At 50.8% G+C, this 15,216-nt stretch overlaps 6 protein-coding genes across 9 annotated transcripts; 4 read left to right on the plus strand and 2 right to left on the minus strand.

The window, feature by feature from the left end:
- Window positions 1-55: 55 nt before the first annotated feature.
- Window positions 56-832, plus strand: J3458_002072 (uncharacterized protein; the record flags this gene model as incomplete). The annotated part of the gene is made up of 1 exon (XM_066117094.1): window positions 56-832. One exon carries the CDS (start codon window positions 56-58, stop codon window positions 830-832), a length of 777 nt encoding a protein of 258 aa, XP_065978982.1.
- A 1,507-nt stretch (window positions 833-2,339) lies between these two features.
- Window positions 2,340-2,639, plus strand: J3458_002073 (uncharacterized protein; the record flags this gene model as incomplete). Its single annotated transcript, XM_066117095.1, has 1 exon — window positions 2,340-2,639. The coding sequence occupies one exon, from the start codon at window positions 2,340-2,342 to the stop codon at window positions 2,637-2,639; it is 300 nt and encodes a 99-aa protein (XP_065978983.1).
- Window positions 2,640-3,110: 471 nt separating this feature from the next.
- ARP9 (Actin-like protein arp9 (SWI/SNF complex component arp9)) lies at window positions 3,111-6,062 on the plus strand. Of its 2 annotated transcripts, XM_007808886.2 has the most exons (3): window positions 3,111-3,510; window positions 3,611-5,411; window positions 5,495-6,062. In XM_007808886.2, exons 1-3 carry the CDS (start codon window positions 3,255-3,257, stop codon window positions 5,538-5,540), a joined length of 2,103 nt encoding a protein of 700 aa, XP_007807077.1. In that variant the 5' UTR covers window positions 3,111-3,254; the 3' UTR covers window positions 5,541-6,062. The 2 variants fall into 2 exon arrangements, with proteins under 2 accessions (XP_007807077.1, XP_065978984.1); XM_066117096.1 differs by having other exon boundaries at window positions 3,111-5,411; window positions 5,495-5,657.
- J3458_002075 (uncharacterized protein) lies at window positions 5,821-8,968 on the minus strand. Its single transcript, XM_007808887.2, has 4 exons — window positions 7,648-8,968; window positions 6,736-7,520; window positions 6,312-6,640; window positions 5,821-6,241 (listed from the first exon to the last, which is right to left on the minus strand). Exons 1-4 carry the CDS (start codon window positions 8,372-8,374, stop codon window positions 6,154-6,156), a joined length of 1,929 nt encoding a protein of 642 aa, XP_007807078.1. The 5' UTR covers window positions 8,375-8,968; the 3' UTR covers window positions 5,821-6,153.
- J3458_002076 (uncharacterized protein) lies at window positions 8,805-11,551 on the minus strand. Of its 3 annotated transcripts, XM_066117099.1 has the most exons (4): window positions 11,333-11,551; window positions 10,857-11,262; window positions 10,014-10,782; window positions 8,805-9,938 (listed from the first exon to the last, which is right to left on the minus strand). In XM_066117099.1, the coding sequence occupies exons 2-4, from the start codon at window positions 11,211-11,213 to the stop codon at window positions 9,682-9,684; spliced, it is 1,383 nt and encodes a 460-aa protein (XP_065978987.1). In that variant the 5' UTR covers window positions 11,214-11,262; window positions 11,333-11,551; the 3' UTR covers window positions 8,805-9,681. The 3 variants fall into 3 exon arrangements, with proteins under 3 accessions (XP_065978987.1, XP_065978986.1, XP_065978985.1); XM_066117098.1 differs by having other exon boundaries at window positions 8,805-10,782; window positions 10,857-11,551; XM_066117097.1 differs by lacking the exons at window positions 10,857-11,262; window positions 11,333-11,551 and having other exon boundaries at window positions 10,014-10,852.
- A 554-nt stretch (window positions 11,552-12,105) lies between these two features.
- Window positions 12,106-14,392, plus strand: J3458_002077 (uncharacterized protein; the record flags this gene model as incomplete). Its single annotated transcript, XM_007808889.2, has 3 exons — window positions 12,106-12,308; window positions 12,368-13,979; window positions 14,042-14,392. 3 exons carry the CDS (start codon window positions 12,106-12,108, stop codon window positions 14,390-14,392), a joined length of 2,166 nt encoding a protein of 721 aa, XP_007807080.2.
- Window positions 14,393-15,216: the final 824 nt, after the last annotated feature.

Raw genomic sequence — 15,216 nt, forward strand, 5'->3', positions numbered from 1 at the left:
CAAGCGAATTCCTCCTCCACTGCCCACAAGGAGCCCAGCGAGAAACTCTAGATCGATGAACTGCGACAATGGTAATGAAAGTGGCACAGCTCTGAGCCCTCTGCGCCAGGCGTTCAGCGAAGCTGACTTGCGTGGCGAGGAGGATGTCCAGGACGATCAAACCCAACAAAGTCAGGCACACATTATATCTAGCAAGTCGGCCGATCTCGGTCAAACTGATGGCAATAACGTCGACAATGTCTTATCAAAGAAGGCCGAACCAGGAGAAACATTGGCGGACAAATTCCAAGCAAATGAGGCTAGTAAGGCGACGCCATCCATCAATGAGGGGGTCATGCCGGGCAGTCTTCCCGTTGATGATACAGATGAAGAAGCCAAGAGCGACATTGTGGAGTCGGTCGAGAAAATTCTCCCCACAGAATCCACCATCCCAGAGAATGTTCCGTTACCTGCAGACACAGACGCCGAGGACTTGACCTCCAAGCTCGAGGAGGCCGAGTCAGACTATGCCTCCATTGAAGAGCGCGCGACGGAGGATGACGAGTCCATCAAAACACCCGTGGACAATTCAGACTCGACCACAAGCAAGAAACACACTTCTTCTATTTACACTGGTATGACGGAGGATCGTTGGAGTATTGATCAGTCGTCTTTGACCACTCCTAATTCTGAACGACCATTGTCAGTGGTTGAATACTCAACGGAAGAAGACACGCCCAAGAAGATTGCGAAAGAGGGAGAATTGGAAGTCGAAAACAATGCAGAAAACCGGACAGCTAAAAAGCCAGTTTCGGCAGCATCGGGAATTACTATCACATCCGCTGAGAGGTGAACAGGAGCGAGATATAGAACACCATGAAGTTATGACGCATCACTACTCCGAAATAATGGGGTAGTGGAATTGGGAGACCACGAGGAATCTTTAATTGACGATGTCAGTCTATTATACTTGGCGAACTATTTGGGGACACTTTGCGAAAAAAAGCAGACCTGTTTTATCTTTCATATCGACACATAATTGGTAGGGGGACATTAAGGTGTATATTATTTGTGGGGATGGGCTCGAGTCTCATAATTGAGCTCGTTGTTATAGTTTGGGACAAGGCGTTTGGATCACTTTTGCCAGGCGTCGATTACCTGGAGGTACGTGGTGGGCTTTTGGACTGCGCTTCATGGCGTTATTTGAGCTTCATGCCTTCCTTTATTGTGCAATATTGGGAAATTTTGGAAGTGAAATGGATGAGCGATACGTCCGACCACATGATGGATGGGGAATGGAATCAGGCTGAAGGGAGTTTTCTAGGGGTGGTTTAATTAGAGGCATAATGTGGCATCTATCTAATAACGAATGACGTGTCTTCGAAATTGTATCGTCACGCCAACTCAGCTTGCGTGTAAAGTTGTAAGCCGTTAGGATTCTTAGTGGTCTCCATTTGGTCAGCGAACGCGAACCCTCTTGAACGGCTTTGATGGTCCTAAGGAATCGTCTTTTCTGACATGACGTGCAAACAACTTAAGCACCAAGTTCCGCTAGGCTCAGTTTCCAACTCTTTCTACATTGGTCTCGGCAGGGTTGCAATGCTACCCCTTGGGCTTTCAGCTGGTCACTGGTTGTCTAAGCTGTCCTCGCATTGGGTAGCGTATAGCTACAGCATGTTTAGTTCTTCCCTGCCATAACATGTTCCATCGTATCTGCAACCCTATCCGTCGTGGAGCTCCGGCGAACCACCAGGCTCCGGGCTGGGGAATCCGTAAGCGGGTGGCTAGGCGTGATGATGGTCTCAAGAACCGTGATACAAAATCTCGACTCCAAAGTTCCACATGGCCAGGGACCTTGTCAATATAAATAATCTTCCTTTCAACCCCCCCCTCTACATGTACAAAACCCTGTGGTTATAACTTGTCGGAGCGAATTCACCCGTCTTACTACGCAGCCTGCGTGACTGGCAGAGTCAGACATGCCTACAGACCAAACTTACATTACTGCGCGTTGCATTTCCCCTCCTCTTGGCATTGATTCGATTGGAAGCTCAGCTGTATTTGCTTCTGTGCAGGCGTTGTTCGTATTCTCGTATTTGGGAAGAAGGGTGCTTTTTCGCTCGGTCAGTATTGGTAGCATCGGAGCTGGTTCAGGTAGCGGCTCGAACAGCACTTCATATTGTCGTGGATATGCGGTCGGGAAACGGTATATAAAGCGTACATGTTTTCACGCCATGAACTTTGAGACTACATCTTGAAATTTGACAGGCCCGCTTTTACCTCGCGGCCCTTGTTGAGTACTTTAATTTGAACAAGGGAAAAGACACACACACACACTCTCTCTCTCTCTCTCTCACAATATGAAGAGCCTCACATTCCTCTGCCTTGTTGCTGCCTCCTCGGCGGTCGACGTATACTACTACCGCAACGAATGGTGTGGCGGAACTCCTGTTGGAGGCCGCACGTTGGCCTGTGGAAGAAATGAAGTGCCTCTCTCGCCTTCCATTGGCGGCTTTGATCTCCGCTATACGAATGGTATTGTTGTTGAGTTTTATGATCGACGGGATTGCACTGGTGGCCCCTGGTTCACGGATGATGGGAAGGGAGGGTGCGTTAAGGATAGGCAGGCTCGGACAAACTGTCTCAACGTTCGTTGCTAGGTTGTATTTGTTGAATATAAGAGAAGTTGCTGAGACGGCGTGTCGGTGAGGGCTTCTGGTCTTGTAATGGCGCGTAGTTCCAGGACCTACTATCAATCCAGGATATAACCAAGATCTGTGCAAGCAAGCGGAATCCCGGTTAAGATGAGTGTGATCGCGAGTTTTGTGGTATCAAGGCAGAAATAGTTGAACAAACAAATAATTCACGACGGAGTAAAGAATGCTCATGTGCCGCACACGAGGCTCCAGCTTTTTTTCGCAATCGATCAAAGGCTCCCAGATCAATCAAATCACTACCCTCGTGAGCTTTGGAAAGTGAATGATATCAATTAGACGCCGTGAAGTGTACCGGCACCGCCACACTAAATTAGCCCAGCCACATATCGAGATCCCACCCGCCACAAGGCTGCAGGCGCGCAAAGACTCCAAGCCTCGTCGCCAACGGCAGCTCTCTCCATGCATTCGCGACAACGCTGAGCGCGCATGCAGCCACGCCTTGAAACGAGCGACGCATCCCAAAATCCCGCCGAGTGCTACCGCTGGGGCTACCAATTACCTCCTACATAAAGCCGGCACGCGACTCCGCGGAAACGGAGGCGGATTTCGCTGCCCAACATGTCCAGCTCGCAAGCGAAATGGCGCGAGGAGCAGATCCTGATTATCTGTCCTGGCAGCAGGACAACCATGGCGCAGCTGGGATGTGCCGAACTGACGCCTCCGATGCATCGTATTCCCACAAGGATGTTCAAAGATGGAGACGAGTGGCGGCCGTACTATACGTTTCAGCGCACAAAGGTTGTGAATGGCGTCGAGCAGGAGGAGTGGGTGGAGGATGTAGACGAGGACAAGGGTGCTACGTATCCAATCCAAGGTATGCTGAGATATTCCAGTTATATAAAAAATAACACCTGGAAATGCAGTTGAAAAGACCCAATTTGCACAAGAGAAAAACTGACAATGCCCGAAACAAGGTGGCCGTATCGTCCAGATGGATGCCTTCCTTGCCTTCCTCGACCATGTTCACAGCTTGCTCACGACGACCTACCACAACACCCCCATTATGCTAATGTCTTCTCCTCAATGGACGAGACCCGATTGTGAAGCGATCGCACAGTACATCTTCGAGAAGACGCGGACGCCTGCGCTCTGCATGATCCACAGCGGCATCGCAACGCAATACGGTCTCAAGTGGCCCAACATGACCGTTATTGATATCGGCTACGAAAAGGTTGATGTGACGGCAATTCATGATGGACGAGTTGTGAATCACGTTGATGTGGGATCACCAGGTACTGATAGTCCCATCAGCGGCGGGGAGGTCTTCACGCAACGATTGATGAAATTGTTGAAAGGCAAGAGCTTTACCCACGACATGGCCGAGCAGTTGAAGAAGAGCACCATTTGCGAGGTTCTCCCTTATGCTGCCAACGAGCTGGGACTCGTGGAACTGCCCAAGGACTCGGCGCCTGCTGGAGCTGTGCCAAGTGGCTCAGCGGCCGCCGCGGTACAGGCAGCAGATGCAGGCAAGCCTGCTGAGCCTGTCAAGCCTTCTGCCACGGGTGGTGATGTTAACGGTGAGAACGAATACTCAAACAACAATAACAACGGCGATGATGATGGTGTTTTGGATGTCGCGGCTATTGTGACGAGCGGTCAAACCAAGGAGTTCCTAGCCAAGAAAGAAAAGGAGAAGGGAAAGCCCGGCCGGAAACCAAAGGTTCAGGATGCCGATGTTGCGCCAGCTAAACCCGCTCGACTCCCCAATTCCAAGAGGAAGGTCAATACCTTTTTTTACGAGGAGATTGTCCAGGAGCTGGTCCCCCCCGAACCCAAGCGAAATGGTACAAACGGCGCAACAGACAGGCCAGGCGATAAGCCCGCTCCAGAGCATCAGCCTCCTAAGGAAGGCGAATCCAACTCTGCCCCTGTAGATGGCGCCGCGCCCACCTCCAATGGCGGAGAAACCGAAGCCAAACCGGTCGAATTCACCAGTGACGGCGCCTTGCCCGCAGCAGTCCCAGCCCCGGCAGCTGCAGAGTCCAAACCCGAGACTACACAACCAGACCACACCGTCCCCGACACCCCAGAGTACAGGCCCAAGCGCGTCCGCCGCGACATCGAAGTCGGCCTCGAGCGATTTACTTTCGCGGACCGCCACGAGATTGACCGCATCGTCACCGCCATCTACCGCACCATCCAGGGCATCGACGACATGTACATGCGGCCCCAGTGCTGGGACAACCTCGTCTTCGTCGGCAACGGGTCCCGTCTCCGTGGTCTCAAGGAGAACATCCTCCAGACCCTCAACGCCCGTCATCTCATCTCCCCTTCCACCGCAACCATGTTCACCTCCGAGCTGCCCTCCAACATGGCCACTCCTTCAGGCACGGGATCCCAGACGCCCACAGGTTCATTCACCGGCGTCCCACACCAGCTTTCCACGAGCGGCGTGAACCCCCTTCTCCAGGCTGCCACCACGGCCAGCACCTTGGGCATCGGAGCGGCCGGCGGCACAGGAGCGGCCGCTACCCCCGCCGCCGGCTCCGACGCCGCCGGTCCCGCGGGCCATCACTTCCACAGCCAGACACCCACGAGTATCAAGACGGCCAATTTGCCGGGATACTTGGCCGAGTGGACCAAAAACGGCTTCGAGGAGGCCATGTTTCTCGGCGCGCAGGTCGCTGCGCGAATCGCCTTTAGTTTGCACTCTAATATGGACGCGCAGAGTATCGAGGCGCAGCGGTTGATGAGCCTGAGCAGAGTAGACTACAAGTACGTACCCCATTCCAACCAGTTGGCTCTTTCTGTTCTGTCCTCCCGGTCTATTTTTGCAGCGTATACTGATGGTCGCGTAGCGAGCTCGGTCCCAAGGGTATCCGAACACACTCTATGCTGAGCTAGGCTTGGACTTGGCGAGGTTCAATCGGAATGGTAAATTGGAGTTTGGATGGTGTTTTTTTTTTTTTTTTGGGTTCTCACGGAACAGGAGTGTTGATGGACTGACTCCTTTGGTCAATCAAAAAAAAAAAAAAAGGGGGGAGGGGGGGGGGGACAGCGACTTGGCGGAAATTGGACGTAGGAGAGCGGAAGATGATACGGTAATTACTTGGGTCTTGTATGATACGCACGTAGCACATGTATGCTTTTTTCAATAGCTTGATCTTACCCCAGTGAAAAGCCTGTACGAAATGACCCCATGGCTACTGTGAACATCCAAAGGCACAAAGGAAGCATTGTTCATATAAAAGGGCAAAAAAAGCACCGGACCAGTTTCTTTTCACGCTATCAAGACAGCATATGCAATAGACGGCAGCCGTTTACTGTACAACACCTTGCTTCCATGCGAACATGCGAAACTCTTTCCAAAACAATGCTTATAATGCCAGCATCTTTTGTGCATGCTTATGATCCAACCAGGATGGGAGGGTATATTGCAAAAAGTAACAAAGAAAGAAAAAAAAAAGTCGGCAGAATATAAAAGCAGTTGGATATAGATGTGAGTGATTTAGGATCTTCAACCAGCGGCATTTCGGGCTTCTGCTTCAAGGGCGGCTTTATGCCAGTCTGTGTTAAGGAGATATGTGTATTCGATGATAGACACCCTAGAAAACGTCAGTTTTTTTTTTCCAAAATGGATTTTGCAAAAAAAAAAAAGCGGCAAAAAGCACTTACAGTGCCAAGCCGACAGTAAGACCAATCCATAAGCCGTCAAGGTTCCAGCCTAAGCCGAACGCAAGGCCAAGCGAGATGGGGAGGGAAATCACGTAGTAGGAGATGAGATTAGCTGGCCCACCAATGGATTGCTTGCCAATGCCGCGGAGGAGGCCATGAGCTCCTGCGCCGAGACCATCGAAAAGTTGCATGACGGCCACAAGGGGGAGGACGCTGGCGACAATCTTGATGACTTCTGGGTCGTTGGTGAAGAGGATGGGGAGGTGGAAGCGGAGGGAGGAGAAGATGGTGACGTTGAGGGCGCCAAGGATGCTTGCTAGTACAAAGGTCTATATACCGTATGTTAGTAAAAGGTGGGCGGGAGACAGGACGAGAGAATAATTAGAGAGAGGGTAGAAGGGGGAGGGAGAGAGATTCCACGCACCACTTTGCCAGCTATTTTGGCGGCATCCACAAGCCCTGCGCCCATGAGGTTTGCCACTCGTGTAGATGCAGCGATGGACATGGGAAACGGCATCTGGTAAGAGATACTGGATAAGGTGACAAGGACGCTCTGCGCAGCGAGGTACTCCGTGCCGAGCTGGCCAGCCAAGAGAGTCATAATCTCAAAGGCGAACCATTCCGCCTCAACCATGATCATGCCAGGTAGAGCAAGCTTGATCATGATCCACCAGTTGGAAAAGATGCGCCTGCTGAAGCCGCCCCAGCACTGCCTGCCATCAATGAAGACGATGTACAAGAGGAGAAGGATTGGCAATAAGCTCTCCGTGATGGCGACGGCAATCGGGGCGCCGACGAAGCCTAGACCCAGTCTCCAGACAAGAAGCCAGTTGATAAAGATGTTAATGGGGGCCGCAACAAGGAGCACGTAAGTAGTTGCCCGGAAAAGGCCCTGCGCCTGGGTGAATCGCTTGCCGACTTCGAAGAGAATGATGCCGGGGATGCTGGCGATCATGACTTTGAGATACAGAGCTGCCAGACGGGCGGTTTCTGCGTCCGGGACGACGTGGACGAGGATTCTGTCGGCGAATAGCCAGAGGATAGCGACCGGGGCTGACATGAACATGAGAAAACATGCCATGCGTTGGCACTGTAACCCGACCAGGTGCTTGTGGCCTGAGCCGTAAGCTTGGGCGCAGAGAGTGTCCAGACTCGTTGCTAAGCCTTGGAAGGGGGCGAGGCAACTGATTGCTTGTGACATGTTGGCCACTATGACGTCCGCGTTAGTCTTTCTGAACCTTTTGGTTCCTTTTTCGATATTCCTATCCTGTTCATATGGAGCACCATGTATGCTGGATAAATGTAGATGCCCGCCGCCTCGGATGGGATGACTTACATGAAACAGCACCGAGCTCAACCCTGCCAATTCTGCCCACGGCGAAAATGCTCGTCACATTAATAGAATATTGCAAGGCGAAAGTGATAATTAGTGGCCAAGAATAGGCCACAATCGTCTTTGTTTCTCTCTGCCACGTCGTTTGCAGTCGGCCAGACGCAATGGCTTCTTCCCACTGTTGCTCCAACCCATCATCTGCTGACCCGGACCCAGCATCGGAGCCCATGCCCTCACGATGTCCATTCAGGAGCGGCGAGGTTTCGGTGGGAGGGTATTCAGACGATTCCTCGTCAACGGCTTCACGGGGGAGCTTTGTGCTAAAGAGTCTGTTGTACAAGCGACGGGCAAAGGATTGCGTCTGTTTCTGGTTTCCGTGCTTGGGGGGCAGCACATGGTTGTCTCGCAGGAGACTCCTTTCAGCATGGCGAGACTGTCTTCTCTCCATTGGCGTCAGGATGGGCTCATCAATGGGCTGCGCATTAAAAACTGGTCTTGTTCCGCCATAGGCAACGCCGCTGGGGCGGCGATACATGAGGTGACTGGGACGTTCTGCCTCGCCATGGTCCTCCACGGCGGTGTCGTCATAGTCGTCCTCGGAGCAGGCGGCTATATCTTCTGCAAGAAATCGTCCAGCTAATGGGGAGCTAGACAGGAACCTCTGCTGGGCTGAGCTCGACAACACATCGCGGCGACTGGGCGAGGTTCCCATGCTTCTGCCATGCTCCATTTTGACTGGAAGGGCGCCAACTTGGCCCGAGGGTACTCGAAAAGCAGAAAAAGACGTGCTGCGACGACGAACAAGGTTGTTTGGACCAGCAGGGCCTCAAATTGACTTCCGATCAGCGTGGCAAAAGGCAGAAGTTGAGCGACGCATGAATGGCAAAGCAATGCTATGCTATGCGACAACACAGTCTAACGTCCTGTTGTCATGGAACATACGGAGGTGCGCAAGAAGCAACAGGCAAATTCAGATTCCCTGACAAAGCATATTCAAAAGGGTCAATGACAAACAAATAACAGTACAAGACTGTTGCTCCTCTCTCCCCAAAGTGCCAGAGAAATGATGTTACTGAGCACGCTAGGCACGTGGTGTGATTGAGGAAAGAAGAAAATAGGAAACTGAAAATCCCACCATGACCCAACTTTGGAAGGAGTCATGGACCCGTCATTCAAAGAGGAATAGGCGGGTCTCAACATTGAAGTCCAGGCGGGCTTCGGCTGTCATCAAAAGTGGGACGGCCTGGCCTAATGACCAGACCCGAACTTTGACATCCTCAGCACACAGTCTGCGTGCCGGGAGTTTGCCTTGGCTAGTCGCACAACCGTCAACGCCACTCGCGAGGAAAATAATACCTGGTGCCGAGAAAAGCAATAAGGACCAAGCCAAGGAGAACGTACGAGACACGCCTAGCCCGACATTTCGAGCCGGTCCGGAGTACATCGCCGCCATTGGCCATCGCTCCGACATAGGTCGGACCAATACCGCTTGCCATTTGTTCAACAACCAACCCTTGACTTGTATTTGCATGTACTATACGGAGTATGTAAGACATCATCCATCGCCTCGTACTGAGTGCTGCCACTGCCAAATTCGGGAGAGTAGATGGCTCGCTGGTGTAACAACCGAGAGCCTCCTAGCTGAGGCTCTGGTGAGAGGTTACATCGGCGTCACATATGGATTGCATCCGGTGACATGGACGGAATATATGCGGATTGCAGTACGTTGCTCGTGCTACTAGTTATTATTTTATTGCAGCCCAGGTCGTCCGGTATCCATGCGAGTCGACAATGCATCAAATTGGCAAGGTCACAATCAGCCACACCTACCCAGAATACATACAATAAGCTTCGGAGAATCATTCCATCCATTGCCGGCCGAAACGATCCGGTTCGCCGTGCTTCATTGTTGCAACCCATGGCACTTCTCCAGCGCCATACCGTTGTAGTGGTAGGCTATAAGGTATCCTGACTCCAATCAAGACGCCGCCAGCACCAGTTTTGGAATCAGCTTGTTCCTTTGGTTCTTTCGGCACATCAGATTGAAAGGTCCCGACCATTGAAACATCCTGGCCGACCAGACCAGGGCCACACCAGAACGCCAATCTCCCAAGATGCCACTCTCAGCTCACCCGACGGCCTCTCGGCCTCTCCCCATGCCTGTTTTGAAATGTTGGCAGATGTAAGCATGGCCCAGTCAATCGAACCCTTCTCGTTATAGCGAATATAGGTCTTAACGTGTGGAGCTGCCCTGTCTCTTCCACCGTTCCTGGCTTTAATTTCAGGTGATGAGGCTGTCCCGAGTCAGACAAACAAACAACAAGTCCACATTTGGTAATAGCGGACAAGCCAAGGCGAACAAGACTCACCAATGCCGTCTGGACTGTCGTTGGCCCAGTGGTGTAAGATGGGTCGTAGATAACCCAGTTGCTGAGCTTGTTGAGCTGACTGGATTTTAGTATGAATCGAGGCGCCAGATGCATAACCATCTAGAGACTGTCTTATTTCATCTGCTGTGGGATATACGATGCTAAATTTTGGTCGCTGTAAGGACTTCGTCTTGCTTGTTGCAAGAGAGTCGAAAAGTGTTTTCTGGAGCCAAGTATCTTTGGCACCCAAGGTTGCAATAGAAGACACTTGTGACACAATTTCTGAACTACCTTCTTTGCATGGAACTGAACTCAGGTACCTCTTTGCACCAGACCAGCCATACGCCGTATCGGACAGGTCATGTATGTCATGTTTTCCAGGGACACTGGCTATAAGCGCACCTTTAACGCTAGAGAAATCATATCGAACAAGTCGATCTATAAGTGGTCGACATGTAAGTTTTCGACTGTCATATGATTTTAAATAATTAACGAGGTCGGCCTTGAATCTCTCGCCGCTGCCGATTGGCAGGTCGCAATACTCTTCCAGTTGCCTAAACCCTGCTGGCAACTGAGATAATCGGGGGGTCCTCCAGACTGCATTCGTCATGTTCGTCCAGTCCTTTGGTATCATATTGGCTGTGTGAATAATAACCTCTGCAGTGTTATCGTGGCGGAAGAGTACCATCATTTTCGAGTGATGAGTGCCAAACATTTCTGGCATCGGAGCCACATGGAGTTTCACATTATCAAATTCAGACGATTCCGCCTATTATACCCTATTAGAAATCAAGAAAGATAATGCTCTCGGGCATTCTTTAGCGTGATGGAAGCAATCCTTACCGTGAGCGCCAACCGATGTGGATCATCTCTTTTCCAGAATCCGTGGACAACATGCACATTTACAAGATGTCTTGTATCCTGGTCAAAAGCGTCCATCAGGAATGGAACGTCGTGCAGGTAGTTGAACTCCCAGCAGTCGCTGATGAGTGGATCGCCAAGAAGATCCTTCAAGGTAACAGCGTCGCAGTTGAGTTCCTCAGGAAGATCCCGTATCCAGGTTAATTGCCATGGTGAGGCCAGCCGCTCAGATTCACGACGCTGACTCTTGCGAGGGGGACTAATGGGAGCCGATAGTGATGTAGGCGCATCATTTTGCTCCAAATCATCGACTCGCTGTCGCTTTTGATGTCGCTCCATCACGTTCGGTCTTTGGCCAAGGACAAGCTGAAGTCATGAAGCAGACTGACTAGTGTAATAAATGTGAGTAACGTCAACGATAGGCCACCGAATCATATGCAAAGCGTAGTACGGAGTACCTTGACACATATTTTGATGACCCTTGGAAAAGAAGGAGACTTATAGTTATCAACACGTTTCAACCGTTTGCGCGGATGCAGTAGCATCTACTCCGTACCCCGTCATATCATTGGAGAAATAACGCGAGATGACGAAATCCGCTATCTAAACAAAGAAAGAATTACGCTGCAGTTTTGTGACTCCTTGGTGCGTCATACGCGGCGACCAGACAATGTCTTGCAATGGTGAACAAGATGGCAAGGCGGGATTCTTATGGAGCGCTTCAGTCCGAACATCCCATGCTGTGGCGGTGCGGGTATGTGGCTGATATGTCTTTTCGTTTGCAGCGTTTTGGCCACCTATCGCTGGCTCGGATGTGGCTGGGCCTGGACTGTTTGGCAAACGACTCCTGACACATTGACGTTGACCCTTTTCCAGTCCTTTTCGTTTTTGCCGCGCCAACTGTCGTCTGTTCCCATCGACATTTATCTAGAGGCATTGGGGTTTCGCCTGGAAGCGATCGCACCTCAGTTGCCTTCATTCATTTCTATTTTAGTACGACAAATCCATCAATCTCCAATCCTTGCATCACCTTGTTCGAAATCCATTCTGCTCTGGGTCACCGAATCAACCGCCAAAGTCACATCACTTATACTATTTCGGGCTCAAGTGACGGCTTTGAAACCCAGCTTTTTGCCTCACGTTGCCAGTTCCCTTTCCCGCTGATTTCTCGGATTGTCTCCTGTACCCGAAATAGGATCCGCACTTGTCGAAGTGCATCGCGTCGCCACACATGAGATCGAGCATCCTGTCGCTCCTGGCCAGCGCGCTGACTCTGGTCAGGGCGGGAGTGTCTGGAGGCTCGGACACAGAAAAGGATGCTGTCGAGAGCACCATATTTAATAACCAGACCGTTCCACCGCTGGTTGAGCTGACACCATCAAACTGGGCCGATGAGGTCAAAAAGAGCAAATGGCTTTTAGTCAAGCACTTCAGGTACAACACAACGCGTTTTCTTTGCATCTCCAATCATCATGAACTGACTAAAAGTCTAGCCCCTGGTGCGGCCACTGTATAGCGTTCGCCCCAACATTCCAGACACTGTATGAGTTCTATTACACATCGAAACCCAAAGACGATTCAACTTTCGAGAACTACTACGACTTCAGATTCGGTGTGATAGACTGCACTGTTTATGCAGATCTCTGCGGCGAGCACGACGTTGCGTCATTCCCTACGACAGTTCTGTTCGAAAACGGCGCAGCGTTCGATCGGGTTCAAGGCGCCAAGGGTATGACCGCAATTAGCGATTTGGTTGAAAGGGGGCTCGAAAAAGAACATCCTGGTTCCCGGTCCAAGACTATAGACTTGCCAGAGCCTGGTGCTACAGAGTCCCCCAAGAAAACTCCAACCACTTCACAGGATGATGTCAACAAGGATGAGGAGCCCAAGAAGAATGAAGAGCCCAAGAAGAATGAGGAGCCCAAGAAGAATGAGGACGCCAAGAAGGATGAGGGCGGCAAGCCTTCCAACAAGCCATTGAGCAACGACTGGAAAGTCCCCACAGCTGGAGAATTAGAAAAGGAGAGGAAGCCGAAAAAACCAAGTGTCACACCTAACCCTGAGGGTGTATCAATTCCTTTCGCGGCCGAAGGCTTCCAAAAATTAGTGACCCAGACCCAGGACGCTTGGTTCGTCAAATTCTATGCCCCCTGGTGTCCTCATTGCAAGGCGATGGGCCCTACTTGGGAGCAACTTGCCAAGACAATGCGAGGCAAGTTGAACATTGGCGAAGTCAACTGCGACAAGGAGTCTAGGCTCTGTAAGGACGTTCATGTCACGGCATACCCAACGATTATGTTCTTCAAGGGCGGCGAGAGAGCGGAGTACTTGGGTCTTCGTGGCCTGGGCGACTTTGTACAATTTGCTGACAAGGCAGTCGATCTCGCCAGCGGCATTCCCGATGTCAATGCAACGTCATTCAAAGCAATGGAGGAGACTGAGGACGTCATATTTGTATACTTTTACGATCATGCCACGACGAGTGAGGATTTCAGAGCCCTGGAAATGATCCCGCTGAGTCTCATTGGTCACGCTAAACTAGTCAAGACCAATGATCCCACACTGTATGAACGCTTTAAGATCACAACCTGGCCCAGGCTACTGGTTTCACGAGAAGGCAGACCAACCTACTATCCACCAATCACACCCAATGAAATGCGAGATAAGAACGAAGTCTTAAACTGGATGAGGTCCGTATGGCTTCCCCTCGTGCCAGAGTTGACTCCTTCGAATGCTCGCCAGATATTCAATGGCAAACTTGTGGTTCTCGGTATTCTTAGCCATGTGGACAAGGATTCATTTTCTAGTTCTCTTCGCGAAATGAAAAGTGCGGCAAACGAGTGGATGGACAGGCAGATTCAGGAGTTTCAGCTCGAGCGTAAGAAGTTACGAGACTCTAAACAAATGAGAATCGAAGAGGCCGAAGATCGAGGGGATCAGCGCGCTTTGCGAGCCGCCAAGGGGATTCGTGTTGATATGAATAACTCTGGTCGCAAGGAAGTGACTTTTGCATGGGTTGACGGTGTATACTGGCAGCGTTGGATCCGACAAACCTACGGTATTGACGTCAAGGATGGCGAGAAAATTATCATTAACGACGAAGACGTAAGTTACTCCTCAGCGAATTATCGTATGGCAGTCATCTTCCATTACTAACGAGGCCGCAGAACCGTCGGTACTGGGACCAAACGGTAACCGGTAACTACATTATGGTTAGCCGTACTTCAATTATGGAGACACTTGACAAGATTGTGTATGGCCCGCACGTCATTAAGTACAAGCTTACCGTGTCTACGATTGAGAAGATCTTCTTTGACATCAAGGTCGCCTTCGTCGAGCACCCATACCTGTCTATGGGCTGCGTTCTTGGTATGGCATTTGGTACTCTGTCGTGGCTACGTGGTCGTTCTCGTCGTGCTCGGGGTGGACACTTCAGACTGGATGATGCCATGGGTATCAATCAGCTCAAAGAAGGCCTATTAGGTATGAATGGCAACAGCAACCAAAAAGCTGATTAGCCGCGAGCAAAATAACTTGCCCAGTGCGGATTATTTTGGAAAGCAAAGCAGCTTGCACAAATATCAATTTCTAAACCGAGTTTTCGTAATGGAAAGCCCAGGAGCGTAAGAGGAGGATCTGTCCAGGGCTTTTGCGACAAGCTTATTACTGGATCTCAATGTCACTTTATACTGGGACGTGGCTCCGGTGCGAGGTTTCTTCAAGCATTGCGACGGAGAGGAGAGGATATTTCTTCAGTTGAAGTCTAAGCTGTTTAGCTAATGCTCGACTCGCTGGGGCTCTATTTTACACCCCTGCGTCTACGTGCCAGTGTTTGATCCTGGGGGAAGTAAGTGTTTTTGAGCGGGTAACGGAGTTTTGGGATTATTCCTGGGTGGGCTCTTATGTGTATACAGCATTCTTAGAAGTACGATGCGTTTCTCTTATCATATTTCAAATTTTTGAGGTTCGAATTTTGACAGACTGACACGCGGTGACTGAAGTATGATGCCGTCTCGACAGTCGCATTTTCATCTCGTCGATGCTGCTACTCGCTTGTGCAGGGTGTGTTGCAGGGACACCCACTTTTGCTCTTGCGCAACCAATTAGCGCCACCGACAGAACCCCAGGCGAATGCGGTTGTCAGTCCGTCAAGTTTGTCAAACACCGCATGCCCGATCGCCTTTCGACATAACTTACTTGCATTACCAAACGCTAGCTTTACGCCATCTTGGGTCCATAGAACTTGACATTTGAGACATCCGCTCGTACTGTTTTGTTAGCTGCCGGGACTGCATTCGACGTGTGTGCGGATGAATATCGGTTTGGTAAGTGGACGTCTGCG

Source organism: Metarhizium acridum, assembly GCF_019434415.1.
Source record: "Metarhizium acridum strain ARSEF 324 chromosome Unknown scaffold_1, whole genome shotgun sequence".
Classification (NCBI taxonomy): Eukaryota; Fungi; Ascomycota; class Sordariomycetes; order Hypocreales; family Clavicipitaceae; genus Metarhizium; species Metarhizium acridum.